Source organism: Ursus americanus, chromosome 23 (genome assembly GCF_024610735.1).
Source record: "Ursus americanus isolate L20-20 chromosome 23, mUrsAme1.1.p, whole genome shotgun sequence".
Taxonomy (NCBI): Eukaryota; Metazoa; Chordata; class Mammalia; order Carnivora; family Ursidae; genus Ursus; species Ursus americanus.
In genome coordinates, this window is record NC_142149.1 from 20,038,555 (window position 1) to 20,054,771 (window position 16,217).

At 57.2% G+C, this 16,217-nt stretch overlaps 1 protein-coding gene across 1 annotated transcript; it reads left to right on the top strand.

The window, feature by feature from the left end:
* Positions 1-7,182: 7,182 nt before the first annotated feature.
* LOC123781872 (keratin, type I cytoskeletal 13) lies at positions 7,183-11,383 on the top strand. Its single transcript, XM_045781628.2, has 8 exons — positions 7,183-7,805; positions 8,874-8,956; positions 9,145-9,301; positions 9,474-9,635; positions 9,728-9,853; positions 9,943-10,163; positions 10,847-10,872; positions 11,223-11,383. The coding sequence occupies exons 1-8, from the start codon at positions 7,299-7,301 to the stop codon at positions 11,294-11,296; spliced, it is 1,356 nt and encodes a 451-aa protein (XP_045637584.2). The 5' UTR covers positions 7,183-7,298; the 3' UTR covers positions 11,297-11,383.
* Positions 11,384-16,217: the final 4,834 nt, after the last annotated feature.

Sequence of the window (16,217 nt, forward strand, 5' to 3'; positions counted from 1 at the left end):
GACCCACAGGTTGACATCTCTTCTTACCGTGGCCTCTTCCCTGCATGGTCATAATTCATTCTTTGGGGTGCCTAGGGCACCTACGACCAACTCAGGCTGCTCAGGTGACTTGCAGTTCTGGCTGATTCCATCCAGTGATCGTGGAAGCAGGAGAGGGGGGTTTTCCTCAGAGCCGTTTGGTGAGCCCAGCGCGGTTCTTGTCGCACGGAGCAATTATTTACCGAACGACTGACTGTATAGATTGTATTGGCTCACTACCGTGTGGGTTGGCACCGTGCTAGGCAACCCCACCCATGGGTCTCGTTTAATGCAACTGTGGGCGGTCAGGATTTATGATTCCCATCTTAGAGATGAGGAAGTCAGGGAGGTGCATGTCTTCACCAGGGGCCTCATGAATGGCTAGTGAACAACAGGGGCTGGGACTGGGCCCTACATCTGCATGACTCAAAGTCCAGCACTTGTTCCGGGAGCCCAGGCCCTGGCCCTTCACAGCTCATTGCCAGGACCGGCTTCCTTATTTCTGGCCCTCCCACATGTGTCCTAGAATCTCCCCTTTTTCCCAGTCAGGCACACCTGACCTCCGGAGTGGCTGAGCCAGGTAACAGCTCTGCCTCCTGCAAAGAGGGACCGTATCCATTCCCATACCCCCTGAAGCCACCATCTCCTTTCCATAAGGCAATTAAAGTGCTCAGAGGGAAAGACACCAACTCCAGGAAGCCCTCCAAGATTTCTCCAAGCTTAAGTCCAAAGAAACATCAACCCCAATTGCCTTCCTCAGTCCAAACTCTGCTCCTTCTCCCCCATCTCCAGCGTCTCTGCCCTTGGACTCACTAGAGCAGCAGTATCCACACACACTTAATTTGTTGCTTCTGGTCTGAGGCTGGTTCCACTGGGATTCATAACTCCAGACAGAAGGCAAGGAATGAGGAAGCAGAGAACTCTGGGTGCTGTGGCTGGGCTGGGCTCTGGTGAGGATTCGGGGGGAAGAGGGAAAACCGGTTTCTTAGTCCTGGGGGGAAGAGGGAAAACCGGTTTCTTATTCCTGAGGGGAAGAGGAGGTTGGAGGTGCCTCTGTTCTCCTGAGAATCAGATCATTTGCAGGGGGCAGAATCAAGCCCTCCGAGAGGGCCTCCATGAGTCTTGCTGGGTGAAACTCCTAGCCCAGCGATACTGGTTGGAGAGAGGGTGGCACCTGTCTTTTCTGGGGGAGATTTAATCCAGAATGTGTCTCCTGAGTACATACTTTGAGACCAGACTTTTCAGGGGTTGGAGGAATGAAACAGGATTTATGAAGTGTCTACACTATGCAGGGCTCTGGGCAGGGCGTTCAGTGGATGGCATCTCGTTTACTCCCCCAGGCGCCTTGTCAAGGTGGGCTCAGCCTACAGCACCAGTTTTCAGAGAGGAAACTGAGGCTCAGGGAAGTTCAGTAACTTGAATGAAGTCACAAGCTGGGAAACAGTGAGCCTGGGTCTGGGACTGGTCTCTCTGGTTTCAGACCCTTGCGTTTCCCTTGATGTCGTGAAGGTGATGGAAACCGGCAACACCTTTCTTAAGAGGGTGTGTTAATCTGAAACCCCTCTCTTAACCCCTGTGGGAAGCCTGTTCAAATGTCATACAGCCATTACTGTCAGAAAGATTATTCTCATGTCTGACCTTGGTTTCTCACGTAGTAGCTTAAGCTCACGCTGAAGCCCAAAGCATTAGCTGTCACGTCCCTGACGTCCTGAGGACAGCCAGGCCCCTTCCCGAGTCTCCCAGGCCTAACGGCCCGACTGCCGCTCCTGCTTCACTGGCCTCCGGGTCTCTGTCGAGGAGTCTCAGGGCTTCAAAGCACCCCACAGGGGGTTTTCTCAGCCCATAGTTTGTCAAAATAGCCCCTGCAAAGGTGCAGAGAGGCAACGTGGGCCCCCCCACCCTCATGCAGCAGGCCTTTCTCAGGGCCAGACCCTGGGCTGGAGAGAGAAAGCTGCTTCTGTTTTCTCGGAGTGCCCATTCCTGCTCTCCTGGGATTCTGGGGTTCGAGAGAGGTCCTTGCACTTGCCAAATCCTGTTTCCTGCCTGGCCCTGGCCTGAGACGCTCACACCCAGGGAGAGCTTGTTCCTGGCCGAGCCCTTTAAGTAGGCTTTGGGCAGAGATGGCCCGCCTTCTGCCGGCCCCTGGGCTGAGGTCGGGCTTGGTTTCCAACCAATCCGGGAAGCAGGCAGCAGCCTCCCTTGTGCCCTAGAGAGAGGCTAGCTTTGGGGCCAGCGATGAGGGACTTCGGCTAGTCTCGGGTGAGGCTGGGCTTCCCAGAGCAGGCACAGGGCATGCCTACCCATCTCCCTGAGGACTTCGCCTGGTCCCTGTCTCTCTCCGGATCTCAGTGGCCTCGGCTTTAAACTGGGGGGTCTGGCTGCACCAGACTCAAGGTTCTCATGGGTTCATCTGTATCCTGGGACCTCTGAGATCGGTGACAGCAGGGGCAGTGTCTCCTCCTTGCACCCCTGAGCCCTCAGAGTGGGAGCTTCCTAAGTATTTGTTGAATTAACGCATGACCTTGCTTCTCCTTTGCTCTTTCCTGCCTTAGACATGGCTCTGGCCATTCACTAGTGTTTCGGGGGAGTGTGCTCCCGGTGGCCACCTGTCCCTCCATGGGCAGCTGGCAGCATAGGGGGAAATCAGGAGCTGGCAGCTTCTCCCGTGAGATTTGTAGCTGGGATGACCCCATTGGATGCTACTCCCGGTCGCCATCCCCTCTCCCCCAAAGCCAGCAGACAAAGTATCCTCGAAACTGCTTGTCTGGCATTTGACAGCTGCCCTCTGCCAGGAGTAGTATTTGGAGGGACTCAAAGGCCTTTTCCTCAGGGAATGTAAAGCCGGGTTGGGGAAATAAGACAGGCATGCCACCAACTGTCACTTGTCTGGTCCTGGTGGGCACCATGCTGGCTGCAGGGACCAGAGAGGAAAGCACAGCAAACTGGCACGGGATGGAGGCCCAGGACAGGTCATGACCCAAGGATGAGCTTGAACTTCCTCATTTGTAAAAGGGAGGGCCTAGCAACCATCTGTCTGGCAAGTTTTCCTGCGTGTCAGGCGCTTCTCAAATGCTCACTCATCTAATGCCTGGTTTTCAGCGGTGGCCACCGAACCACTGAAAGGTTAACTTTCCCAAGGTCACACAGCCAGTTGCTGGCAGATACAGGGTTGAAACTCAGTTCCACCTAATTCAAAGCCTTTGCTGACCTCCCTGGGTTTCTGGGAAGCCCGGGTGGTATAAAGCATTCTAGAAAGCTGGGGACTGTAGCCGTGTATGGACTCAGGGCATTGCCACTGGGCAGGAGAAGGCCCCTAGTACTGCTGTGTGAAGCAGGTGTGTCTGAGGGCGAGGGGGGCTGACCAGACAGCTCAGGTCCACTGTCCGGGGAAGGTCTGCTTTTCATGAAAGGCTCCTTCTCCGTGGGGGAGCCTCAAAACCCTCTGGGAGATGGGTCAGCCATTCTGGGCTCCAGGCCCCATGTGGTCCAGGGAAAGAGAGAAAGAGAGAGGAGCCTGAGCCAAGAGCCAAGCGAGGATGCCTGAATTCGGAGCTGGGGGACAGGATTTAGGCCTCAGCTGTGCAGGTGAACAATCTGGCCACTCTGGACAAATCCTTGAGAATCCAAGACCCAGGGAGGCACTGCTGAAGGAAACTTAGAAATCAGTCCACGTAAGGCCCACAGCAAGACGGCGGTAGAGCTGGAAAGCCATGCATTTCTCCTTGCTTCCCGCTGCCTTGGGCTCTGGCCTTCTGGGGCTCATTGTCACCCTTTGTGAATGAGGACATTGGATGGGAAAGTTCCTGGACGACTCTGGCTTTGACATGCGGCATTGAGCACCCTCGCAAGCCCCTGAGCTTTGGAGATCACATCAGGACAGACAGCAGACAGGCTTCCCCATCAGGCCCAGCCCCTGTGGGAAACAGGACCCTCTACCCGCTGGGCCTGCAGTGATAGGGAGCCTGGGAGCATGGAGGGGAGCCGAGGACGCCCATGCTTGGGGGCGGTGGTGCTGACGCTGGCCTGAAGGGTTTTAGCAGGCAGTAGAGAAGGGTTCAGACCCTGGAGCCAGAGGTTTGGATCTTGGGCAAGGAATTTGACTTTTCTGGGCCTCAGTGTCCTCAGGTGACAAGGAGATGTTACCAAAACAGTAGGGTTCTTTTGAAGTTACACACGCAGAGCGTTTAACACAGCGTTCAAGAAAGCTTCGCTAGTGTTATTTTATTATCGTTAATGACTACAGAACGAAACACTCAGAGGTCATAGACTGAGTTCACAGTGAGGCCCCAAGGCACCGTCCGTTGGAGTAGAGAGAGCCGGAGTCGGGGTCTGAGTCTTGCCTTCGTGGTGACCTTGGGCAAGTAACTCGGCCTCCCTGAACCTCAGCTGTGAAACGGGGCCAAGAAAACCCCGCTCCCGTTGTTGTGCGGATTCGGGGACAGCGTGTGAAGCCCAGCTTTGTTTGCTGGGGCTGCTCACAGATGAGGCTTTCCCTCCCCTTACTGAAGTTGGTGTGATTTTGTCAGAAAGCAAAGATGGGGGGCGCCTGGGTGGCTCAGTCATTAAGCATCTGCCTTTGGCTCAGGGTGTGATCCCAAGGTCCTGGGATCGAGCCCCACATCAGGCTCCTCCGCTGGGAGCCTGCTTCTTCCTCTCCCACTCCCCCTGCTTGTGTTCCCTCTCTCGCTGGCTGTCTCGCTCTCTGTCAAATAAATAAAATCTTAAAAAAAAAAAAAAAGAAAGCAAAGACAGAAGCCGGAGCCCCAGCATTCTGTCCTGCCCCATCAGGAGCAGGGCCGGGAGAGGTGAAACTGGGGCCCCAGGATGGGTCCCTGCCCAGCTTCCTCCAGGAGGGCCCTGGGGTTCGCCATGGGTCAGAGGAAGGCATTCCTGTGTTAAGGCCCCATAAGCACCTGCTCAGGGAGGGGAGGGGAGTGGAGGGGAGGGGCCGTGCCCTGACACTGCGAGGGAAGGCATGTCGTGGCCACCCTGTGTTTGTACTACTGGGACTTGGAGGCTCTGTGCCATTGTTCCTCGCAGAGGCGTTGGTCTCAACCTGCTGTCGGCCCTGGGGGAAGGATCGTCACTCCAGGCCTGGCAGGTTTCTTAATCACCTTTTTGTCAGTTTTGATCCTCTACAGAGAGAGAGAGACAGAGAGAGAGAGAGAGAGAGAGAAGAGAGAGCTTGAGAGCTCCTGCTTTGGGCTGAATCACGCAGCTTTTCAGAGAGAGAGAGAGAGCAAGAGCGCTGAGCTATCAGTTTGGGGCAAGAGGGCTGGGCAGGGTCAGAGGTCAGACTGAACCCCTGGCCTCCCCGTGAGACCCCAAGCACGCCCTGGTTCTCTCCCTGGTGCTGACACCCGCGGCGTGAAACACAGGCCTCCTCTCCTACCCGCAGAAAACGAAGGGCAGGAAAGCCCTGACTCAGAGCCCTCTTTCCTGGCTTGCTGAATCAGCGAAGGGGTTTTCTGGATAACCTCAGGCCTGGGTCACCCCACCCTAGTCCTTAGCCTGGCCCAGACCCCCTGGCTTCTGTGGGCCAGGAGGCTGCCCCCGAGAAGCCATTCATGGTAACCTTGGCCCCCTTGGTGAGTGGGAGCTGGAGCCTGAGTCCAGAGTCCTTCATTCTTAGCCCTGGAAACTTCTCCTTCTACCTTGGGCTCTGAGAGGCCACCTCTAGGCCCTTTCATTCCAGCCTGAGGCCTTCTCTGGCAGGGTGACTAAGCAGTCCTGGAGTTTTAGCTATGTCCCCGGCTCCTCGGCAGAGACCCTGGCCCCAGGCCCTGGGTCACATCCTCCAATGTGGCCTCTTGGTCAAACGCTCACACGCTGAGCCAGATGTCCAGTGACGGGGTGGGGTGGGGGGCTAGCAAGAGCCCTGCCAGGCATTAGAAGACTTCCTTTCTGGACCCGCCCGCGCCTGGAAGGCAGCTGGTATGGGGGTCGGATTGAACGCAGGGGTCGGGCTGCTCCAGCTCTTCTCAGCCCCCACACTGTTGACCTTTCGGGCTGGAGAGTTCTTTGCTGTGCGGCTGTCCCGTGCATGGCAGGGCATTCAGCAGCACCCCTGGTCTGCCCTCTAGGTACCAGAAGCATTCCCGTCGTGACAACCGAAATGTCTCTAGACATGGTCAAGTGTTCTCTAGGGAGCAAAAGAGCCCCTAGCTGAGATCTCCGAATTAATCTAGGGAGACAGAAATGGCAATCGTGGTCTCGTTAGGGGCATAGGGTGTGGGTAATTGACTGGGAAAAGGTACAGGGAGCTTATGGAGTGCTGGAAGTGTTCTGGGTGCTGGGTCCACAGGCGAACGCATGCTTGAAGCTTCCTACATAGGTAAGTGTGCATAAACTGAATGCTAATGTTTGTACAATTCACCGTTATGAATTATATACCTAGAAAAGGGCCTTTTGTCAGACTGAACCACACTTGGGTTTCAGTCCTGACTACCCTTAAGCCTCAGTTTCCCCATATGTAAAATGGGGTGACTAGTAGGACCTCCCTTGTTGGGCTGCTGCAAGGATTGAATGACACAGTGCGTATACTTAGCTCTGTGCCCTAGGGTGAGGGATGTGAGTGTGTGAGCTATTGTGATGTGCAGGGTGGCTGTATTCTGTACCTCAGTTTCCCCAGCTATTAGATGTTCCCTAAGATCCCTTGCCACTGTGACTTTATCTGGTGGTCTTGGAGCTCCCCCGTCCCCCAGCCTAAACACTTTCAAGGTGGTCGATTCTACAGGACCAAGCAAAGCTTGTCATCAGAGTCGCTGGGAGCATTGGAGTAGGTGACATGCTAACAAGGAGGCAGAACATTCTAGTTCGAAGTTTTAGAGATAGAAAGAAGGGAGCCGAGGGCTGCGGTGACTTTGGAAAGCACAGGGCCACCTCGCAGCTCCATCCCCATTCTAGTACTAGGTGGAGCTGAGAGCCCGTGCAGTGAGCTCCTAAGTGCAGAGGTGAAGTTGAATTCAGCTGTCAGAAGGGTAGTCTCAGGCAGAACACTGTGCCTTCTGAATCATCCCTTTTGTTAAGGATTAAAAAAAAAAAAAAAGCCACCCCCAAAGGCACAACCCACCTTGGAGAGCAGAGGTAACTGGGCTTGTGGGAAACAGAGGTGCAGCTGGCAGCGGTCAGAGGGTGGGGAAGGGAGGAGGGACGATGGGGCAATTGTCCAACCTTGCGGAGGGCAGCATAAAAGGCACCCACTCTGGGGAAGAGCCACAGTCTTCGGCCCCGGCCAAGCCCAGCTCCCGTCCTCACCTGATCCTGCTTGTGCTCTCACCATGAGCTGTCGCCTGCAGAGCTCCTCCGCCAGCTACGGAGGGGGTTTCGGGGGTGGCTCTTGCCAGCTGGGAGGAGGCCGCAATGTCTCTGCCTGCTCAACCCGCTTCGTCTCCGGGGGATCCGCTGGGGGCTATGGGGGCGGCATGAGCTGTGGCTTCGGTGGAGGGGCTGGTAGTGGTTTTGGGGGTGGTTTCGGAGGTGGCTTTGGAGGTGGCCTTGGAGGTGGTTTCGGAGGTGGCTTTGGAGGTGGCTTTGGTGGGGGTTTTGGTGGTGGCTTCGGTGACTTCGGCGGTGGCGATGGCGGCCTCCTCTCCGGCAACGAGAAGATCACCATGCAAAACCTCAACGACCGCCTGGCCTCCTACCTGGACAAGGTGCGTGCCCTGGAGGAGGCCAACACCGAGCTGGAGGTGAAGATCCGGGACTGGCACCTGAAGCAGAGCCCCAGCAGCCCGGAGCGGGACTACAGTGCCTACTACAAGACCATTGAGGAGCTGCGTGACAAGGTGAGCCCTGGGATGGTGGTGAGCTTTCTCCCGCGGGGCAGAGCTAGCTGCAAAGGCCAGGGAACACGGTGTGCCAAAGGACCAGAAGATGCAGCGTGGTGGAATCCTCACCCCGCCGGCGGAGGAAAATTCTAGTCTTTTACTACCAAGCGTCTCTACTCCTGATAAGCTTTCTTAGGCCACTGCTCCCCAAACGTGTTCTTTCCCATTATCCGTTTTTACTGTTGTTATTACTCACGTCAACATTTTTACTGCTTCCCAAACAGTTATGCTATTAATGACTTGGTCCCTATAATTCCAACCCACGGAGCTGTTTGGAAACAATGGCCGTTTTAAAAGCCACTAAGAATGACTAAAATCAGCAGAGAAAGGGATACACGTTCATTCACTGGTCTGGGGATACTAGTTGGTTTTGTAGGGGCCCCATTTAAACGGTTAAGCTCAACTGGCTCTGAGGTGCGGAAGGTGGAGACAGAGGCTCAGGCCGTGCTAAGCTGAGCTGAGATTCCTTCATCAAGGCCTGTCTGTCACACTGGGGTCCCAGCTTGTTGGAACAGAAATCCACCTGCCTGGGCTGGGACCCAGCTGTGTGGGGTGGAGGTTAACTGTTTCAGAAATTCAAATGGGTCGGACTATTGACTGGCTCTTCCTTCTGCTCAGCTAGGAGGCCAGCTCCAGTGAGGTTACTATGAGCTGTGTGGACCCAGGCCGACCCCCTCCTGACCTTAAGGAGAAGGCTGTCACGACAGCGACCTAGAGAGGTTGCTAGTCTGAGGCTGCCGAGACATGAGTAACCAAAGATGTCCTGGGCAGGGCCATTCCCCTGAAATGTACATTCCGATCTTCCCCATCACGACCAGGCATAGAGAGAAAGCCAGAGTGACAGACCTCGAGGAAGGACCTGCTCCGCCCCTTACTTCACCGAGTCCCAGAGAGCAGGGCCTTATCCTGGCTCACAGGGACAGTGCTGAGGCAGCCTGATGTCTGATGACAACAGTCCAGCCCGCGTTTTCTCTCCTCCTCCCCAAGCTCACGGACCCTCCGGTGGTTACCTTTTGTATTTTGCAGATCCTGGCGGCCACCATCGACAACAACCGGGTCATTCTGGAGATCGACAACGCCCGGCTGGCGGCGGACGACTTCAGGCTCAAGTGAGTTCATTGTCCTCACTGGCCTTTCCAAACCGTCTTTTATTTGAGACAAATGCTCATCTGAACAGTGAAATCGGAACATTCGAGGAGCGAAGGTCTTGAAGAAGTAGCAGAGTCCAGTGCAGAAGCCGGGGAGGGTCTCATATCATTTCTCTGTAGCTTTTCCAATTAAAAAAAAAATCCTTTAGGTATGAGAACGAGCTGACCCTGCGCCAGAGCGTGGAGGCCGACATCAACGGGCTGCGCCGGGTGCTGGACGAGCTGACCCTGGCCAAGACCGACCTGGAGATGCAGATCGAGAGCCTGAACGAGGAGCTGGCCTACCTGAGGAAGAACCACGAGGAGGTGGGGGCCGGTGGGGCAGCCATGGCTGAACCACCTCCGAAGAGAAAGGGGAGCAGCGGACTTAGCCCTCCACTGTGCACGTGCCAGCGCTTCCCAGAACATGCTGGTAGCACTTGGCGCCAGGGAGGGGGGGATGAGGAGCGTCACGCGTCTTCCTCTTCCATCCCTGCAGGAGATGAAGGAGTTCAGCAGCCAGGTGGTGGGCCAGGTCAACGTGGAGATGGACGCCACCCCCGGCATTGACCTGACCCGCGTGCTGGCCGAGATGAGGGAGCAGTACGAGGCCATGGCCGAGAAGAACCGGCGGGATGCCGAGGAGTGGTTCAACAGCAAGGTGCCCGGCCTTCTGACCCCGTGGAGCCGGGGGGCTGCCGGGACCTTCCACGTCTGGGCTCCTCCGTCACCTTCTTCCTGCTCCAATTGCAGAGCGCAGAGCTGAGCAAGGAGGTGTCCTCCAGCACTGCCCTGATCCAGACCAGCAAGACCGAGATCACGGAGCTCAGGCGTACGCTCCAGAGCCTGGAGATCGAGCTGCAGTCCCAGCTCAGCATGGTACACCTGCTGCCCTCTGCCCAGCGGCCACCTCCTCCAGGCCTCTGCCTGGCCTGGCTCCCCTCATCGCTTCTTTGTTGCCCCTCCAGAAAGCCGGGCTGGAGAGCACGGTGGCGGACACGGAGTGCCGCTACGCCCTGCAGCTACAGCAGATCCAGGGGCTCATCAGCAGCATTGAGGCCCAGCTGAGCGAGCTGCGCAGTGAGATGGAGTGCCAGAACCAGGAGTACAAGACGCTGCTGGACATCAAGACGCGGCTGGAGCAGGAGATCGCCACCTACCGCAGCCTGCTGGAGGGCCAGGACGCCAGGTGGGGCCTCTCGAGTCTCTCTCTCTCTCTCTCTCTCGGGAAAGTGACCACAGGACCTTTGGACATCCGAGCAGGCAGGGCCTTAAGGATCAGGTCCTCAAGGTCCACACCGAAGGGGACCTTCTGAACTTAAACAGACTGGATGCAGATCCAGGACCAGAGCTCCCTGTTTTCTAGAAGCAGACTGTGGGGGCATTTCCTCAGCAGGCTGCAGGATCAGTCCCTTTAAACTTTCTGGTTTGGACCTTTGGATTAGATTGGCAGGAATAGTGGCCATGGACAGAACATCTCATATTGGAAAAATATTACCTTGGGTTCAGGTCAACTGAACAAAGCTATAAACATGGTGATTTAACTCCCTTCCGACCATTTGCAGGGACCAGGCCATCCTTGTGGGCTCAGGGCGAGCGGTGGTGGTGGGGGAGTGGTACCAAATGGACCAGAGGGAAGACAAAACTTCGGGCAAATGTCCTGGATTGAGGCCAGCAGTATCTCCTGAGGTCTCACAGACAGCAGACGGGCCTGGCGGGCCCCAGCTGCACCCCTGTGGGCTGGGGGCAGGGTTGGTAAAAACCGCCCAACTCAGGGGCTCTGAAGGATGATCTGAGTTGCTCCATCCGAGGACAGGTGAGCAGCTGTCCTCCGGTGCCTTCTGCTCACGTGACCTCTCTTCTCTCTCCCAGGATGCCTGGCTTAACCTCCTCAGGAGGTAAGGAAACACCCCGGGGGGAGGGGCGAGTCCGGCTCCTGTTCCCCGCCCTGGGGGGCTGGGAGAGGGGCCATGCCGGACTCCCCAGTGTAGGGAGGGAGGGAGGGAGGGGGCTCTGGTGGACGTGGTCATTTGCTCGTCTGTTTTCTTTGTAAAATAGCTGCGTCTGCCCCATAGAGCCACTGGGATACTTTGGAGAGAGCCAACTTTGGGGACAGTAACATGAGTCCCTATCAACTAACCTCCAGCCTGACCCTCAGGAGGGGGGCTTGGGGCCCTCCTGAGGGACCCTGACCTGCCGAGGTCGGTCTTCTCCAGCTTGAGTGTCTCTTGCCCCCTCCATTTCTCAGGAAGCACCAGCGTCACGGTCACCACCTCTACCTCGTCTTCCAGTCGCCGCCTTTCAGACACCCGCAAGCTTTAAACCCCCGGCGTCCTCTCCCTCTGTCTTCAGCATCCAGAGGAGAGAGCCGATGCGTCCCTGCAGGAGAGGCGGGGAGACCGCAGGATGCTCCCGGCCCCTCGATTTCCTGAGGGCGGGGGCTCCAGCTTCTCTCCCCGTGCACTCCTTCTTCTCCCTTACCTGGTTACTCTGACTTCTTAGCTTCTCTACTATAAAGAAAAGATGATTCAATAAAGTTTCTTGCCTTTTTGCAAATGTATTTTTGACTCCGGTCTGGTTTCTTAGGGTAGCACCTGCCAAGGTCCTGATTTGGGGTGGTGGGTGCATGGGTGCCCCTGGGCCAAGTGGCTCCGCCTGACAAGGTCTGGCCCAGGATGCTCCCAGCTGGGAAGGACGCAAGGCTCCTGGGCCAAACATCAGGGCACGAACACGGGGGAACGGGTGGCTCATGAATGATGGTGGTCAGGAAACATGAACAAATGGGGCAAACTGGAGACATTGGGGGACACGTGAGCCAGTCCAACACCTTGTAGGTAAGGCAGCAATGGGGTTCTAGCAGCGTCAGGTGATGGGGAGATACGGGAAGCGGTACAGAGGGCTCTGGGGAAGGCTTTGAGGAGCCAGTGCAGGGCTGATTCAAGGAGGGGAGCCAGGACAATTACCCCAGGCCCACACTGCTGCCTCCCTGCTCCCTGCAGAGCCCCTCCTTTTCTTTTTTCTTTTTTTTAAGATTATTTATGTGAGGAAGAGAGAGAGAGCAGGAGCAGGGGAAGGGACTGAGGGAGAAGCAGACTCCCCGCTGAGCAGGGAGCCCCACATGGGACTCAATCCCAGGACCCTGAGATCATGACCTGAGCCAAAGGCAGACGCTTAACCGACTGAGCCCCCCAGGCGCCCCCAGAGCCTTTCCTTTTAAGATGATGGACATCCTGACCTTCAGTTGCCCCTGACCCCATAGCCTACCCCAAGGTCCTGCCATTCCAACCCACTCAATGAATCAGCCACATGACTCAATGAGTGGCCTCCATCTGAGCTGACCGTCCTTCCCAACTCCCCTCTGCACCCCTGCACGCCTCTCTCAGTGTCCCGGCTCAGACTTACAATCTCCTCTTGCTTGGCTCACTCCTCACATGGAGTCTGGTCCTCTGAGTTCTGGCACAGGCACCCTTCTCTTTCTCCTTTTCACTCCCCCCTCGGCCCATCTGGGACATGTCCGTGGTCACAATTACCCATACATTCCGATGACACTCCAGCGAAGCCCCTGTCCTCCACGCCAGACTCTCACCCTCAACAGCACTGGCCATCACCTCCCCAAATCTACTTGTCGGAAGGAGCACCCCCCATTCTCCCAGATCTGCGCCTTCCTGGTCTCCCATTCCAGAGGGCCTGGAAACTCAAGCCAGGAGCCCAGGAATCACCTTGGCCTCCTCACTCCCTACTCCCCTTCCAAGTCCGTCCTGTGGATGCTGTTCGCTATAATGTCCTCACAGCCTCCCTGGCCTTCCTGCCTCCAGTCGGAGCTTCCCCTGCGTCCTTGCTCCACACTCCAGTGGGCATAACTTCTGGACATGGAAAGTCTTCCTCCTGGCCTGGCGATGCTTCCAAAGCTACCCCCGGCCACGGAGCACAGCCCCCACTCCTCCCTGGTGGAGAGGCCCTGGGCCTCGTCCTGCCTCTCCCCGGCCCTGCATTCTGCAATCTCCTCCTCTTACTCCCTGCAGTCCTGCCACTGCAAACTGCTCTCGGTGACCCAGCCGTGTGGCCGGGAGCCTCGGGCCCTTGTTCCGTGAGTGACCTCCGTCTGACGTGCACCCCCATCTTTGTGTCATTGGAAACTATCAGGTTTTAATTCAACATTCAGACTGAAATGAACTCTCCCTCCTCTGTGGCCCCCGGAAAGTGTGGGGTGTGTTCCAGTGTGTGCACGTCTGGGCCCGCACAACACGGACCTTGCACTTGGAGGGGCGGGGCTGTCTTTCTGTCTCAGGGCCAGCCTGCCTGGGGGCTCAGCCCCACTTAGCAGAGGCCCAGACGGAGGAAGGAACTGGGCAGTGCCTGTCAGATGCCATCGAGCTTCGGTCGTGGGGTTTAGGCCAGAACATAGGTGGGCTGCTGCCCCCGCCTCATTTGCCCTCTCTTCCGCTCCCCAGCGCCCTGCGGTTTGATCCCCTCATGCTTTGTCCTCCTTCTCCTCACCCAATCTCAAGCCTGCTGTGGGCTCCAGGGGGGCTGGCTTAGTCCCACACGGGTCACTCATACATGGCCCACCCGGCTGAGTAAGCCAGATGGTTCCAGATCCCAACCCGCCGCGGAACGCGCGGGGCTGGGTTCCAGCTCCCATGCCCAGAACTGCACTCAAGCTGAGGCGTCAAAGAGAAACAGGACCCGGCCTCCTCTCCTGAAAGCTTTGTTCCTGTCTGGGGTTTGGTTTCGTCAGCAACTGTTTGCTGAGTGCCCGCTGTGTGACAGGCGTTGTGTGGGGACCTGGAGAGAAGGGCAAAAGGTGGAGCTTGTCTTCTGGGAGCTCACGGACTGACTGATGGGGCAGTGGGAGGAGACAACCCCCACAATAAGAGATTGCAACCTTCAAAGCTCAGCTGATGCTTCACCCTCTCTGGTCTCCCCCTGCCACTCCCAGCATTCCCGATCTGTGCCCAAGGCCTCCAGCGTCCCCACCTGTCCCCCTGTGTTGATGACAATCGCGGCAGTCAGTGGAGAGCAGGGCGTGAGGGCCACGGGCTCGGGAGCAACATCTGTGTGTCCCGGCGCTGCCCCATGCTCTGTTGTAACCCCGGCCAAGAGACGGACCTTGTGGCCTCACTTTCCTCCCCCAGCCCTGCCTCCCTTGGAGGCTGTTAAAGTCAGGTGCTTAGAGTTGTCCCCGGCACACAGCAAGTGCTCAGTAAATGAGAGCTTTCCGACCCTCTTCCCTAACCGTGAGTGCTCGCAGGACAGCTCTTTGTAGTCGTCCTTACCCTCATACCCAGAATGTTCTAGGAGCTCAATAAACCTGCCGGATGGAGGATGAGAGAGTGGATAAAGACGAGCCATGGGGTTGAAAGAGGTAAGGAGGCACATTGCACTGAAAGCGCCCAGAGAAGGGGTGTCCCCTAGGCTGATGGAGGGACCTGGGCCAGAGGAGCTCCTCAGAGCTGAGCTCTGTGGCCGGTCCAAGGCCCCTGGGGTCCATATCCCAGACTTGCTGGGCCAGGAGCAGCCGCTGTCCCCAAGACCCAGGCCAAGGCTATTTAGGGGGCAGCCCCCTCTTTTTCTGAGCTTGTGTTGAAGAGGCTGGTGTGGTTTGAGGTTAGTGGTCCATGTGGAGCAGGGAACTGAGCTGGACCCTGGGCCCAGTGGGATCCTTTCACCCAGACCGCAGGAAGGACACTGAGAAGCTGGTCTCCACCCAACGACCTCTGTGGCCCTATTGGGAGTCCCAGGGAAGCCCGGAGGAAAGCCCAGGAGGGGCTGTGTAAGCCAACCCAGGAGCTTTCCTGAACTGGGAGGAGGTGGTCGCCTCAGTAGTGCCATCTGAGGGGTGGGACTTTCCATCCGGGACTCAGTTTTCTTCCCTGTCATCTGCAGGGGGTGGCCACTGGGGGCAGGACAGCTTTATCAGGGATGCTGGGTCCGTATTTCCCTTCCCGGTTGGCTAGGTGTCCCCGCCCACCCCAGGCTCACACCCCTGCTTCCCAGGACTGTGGCTACGAGGGTCTGGCTAAGCTCTCTGTCATGATTGCCACTGAGCACACGAGAAGGCAAGAGATGCCAACACGGAGGGGGTGAAAATAGAGGGGAGAGGAGAGATGTGGCTAGCTCTTGACTCTTTACAGAGCTTCTTTTCATTCTTTATGTCATCTTGATAACAAGCCCATGAGTTGGCACCCTTGTGCCCATTTTATGCATCTGAAGACTGAGGACCAGTCTGGTGAAGGGGCCTGTCTATCGTGAGAGTGGGGATCCGTGTTCCAATGTGCTTTCCAAGACTGTGGTTGGCCTTCTGTCGATCAGCGCTGGGAATCTAGGGAAAGAAATGAGGCTCTCTTCTAAGTCCCAGTGCCTCAGAGCTGGTCGGGCTCCGGAGGCGAGCGTCTCCACACGGTCGGTGCTGCACAAGGGTGGCTCATTGCTGTGTCGCCTCCATGGCTCCCCGCTGCTTCGGTCACCTTGCTCCTCCCCCGCAGTAAAAGGTGCTTCCCTTTCCTTCAGGCTCCACCTGGTGGGAACGTCTGCCCCTCCCCGATGCGGTTGCCTGTCCCGTCTGGGTCCTGCAGGGGGCAGGCTCAGCCCAGGAAGCAGATCAGCTCCTCTTCGGCCACCTGCCCGGACCCACGGTGGAGGGACAGAGCCCCAGACCTGATCCTATCTGGGTCTGGTCTCGACATGAGGCCCTGGCCCGTCCCCAGGCTCGGGCTGGGCAGCTGGGCACTCTGGTGAACAGGGCATGGCTGAGGCTAGAACTGTGGCCCCGAGACCCCTTGCGTGCCACTTAACTCTCTGTTTTGGGTGGCAACCTTTAAGAGTCCACAAAAGGCCCAGAGTGTGAGATGAAGGGTGCCTGGGGCTTTCTGGGAAGGGGACTCTCTAGGGAAGCTTGAGGGAAGAGAAGGAAGGGGCATCACAGGAAGGCTGTGGTCAAGGACCTGTGACTACGCACAGTTCCATCTTTCCCATGTGGGCCGCTGGGGCCCTTCTTGTCCTCTGCCTGGGTCAGCACATCTCAGGGCTGCCCGGGGACCTGCCTCCTATTGGATGGTGTTCCCGGGGCTGTTAGTGGCTGGACTGGACCAGGGTATGTGGGTGGCATCCCTTTGAGCAGTTCCTCTGGGAGGTTCTGGAAGAGCTGAGCACGCATCAGCCTCCATCCTCCTGCAGGGGTTCAGAGGGATCAGGCTGGTGGGTGGGTGCTGAGACCCATACAGGCCCCCGTTGGGAGTGTGAC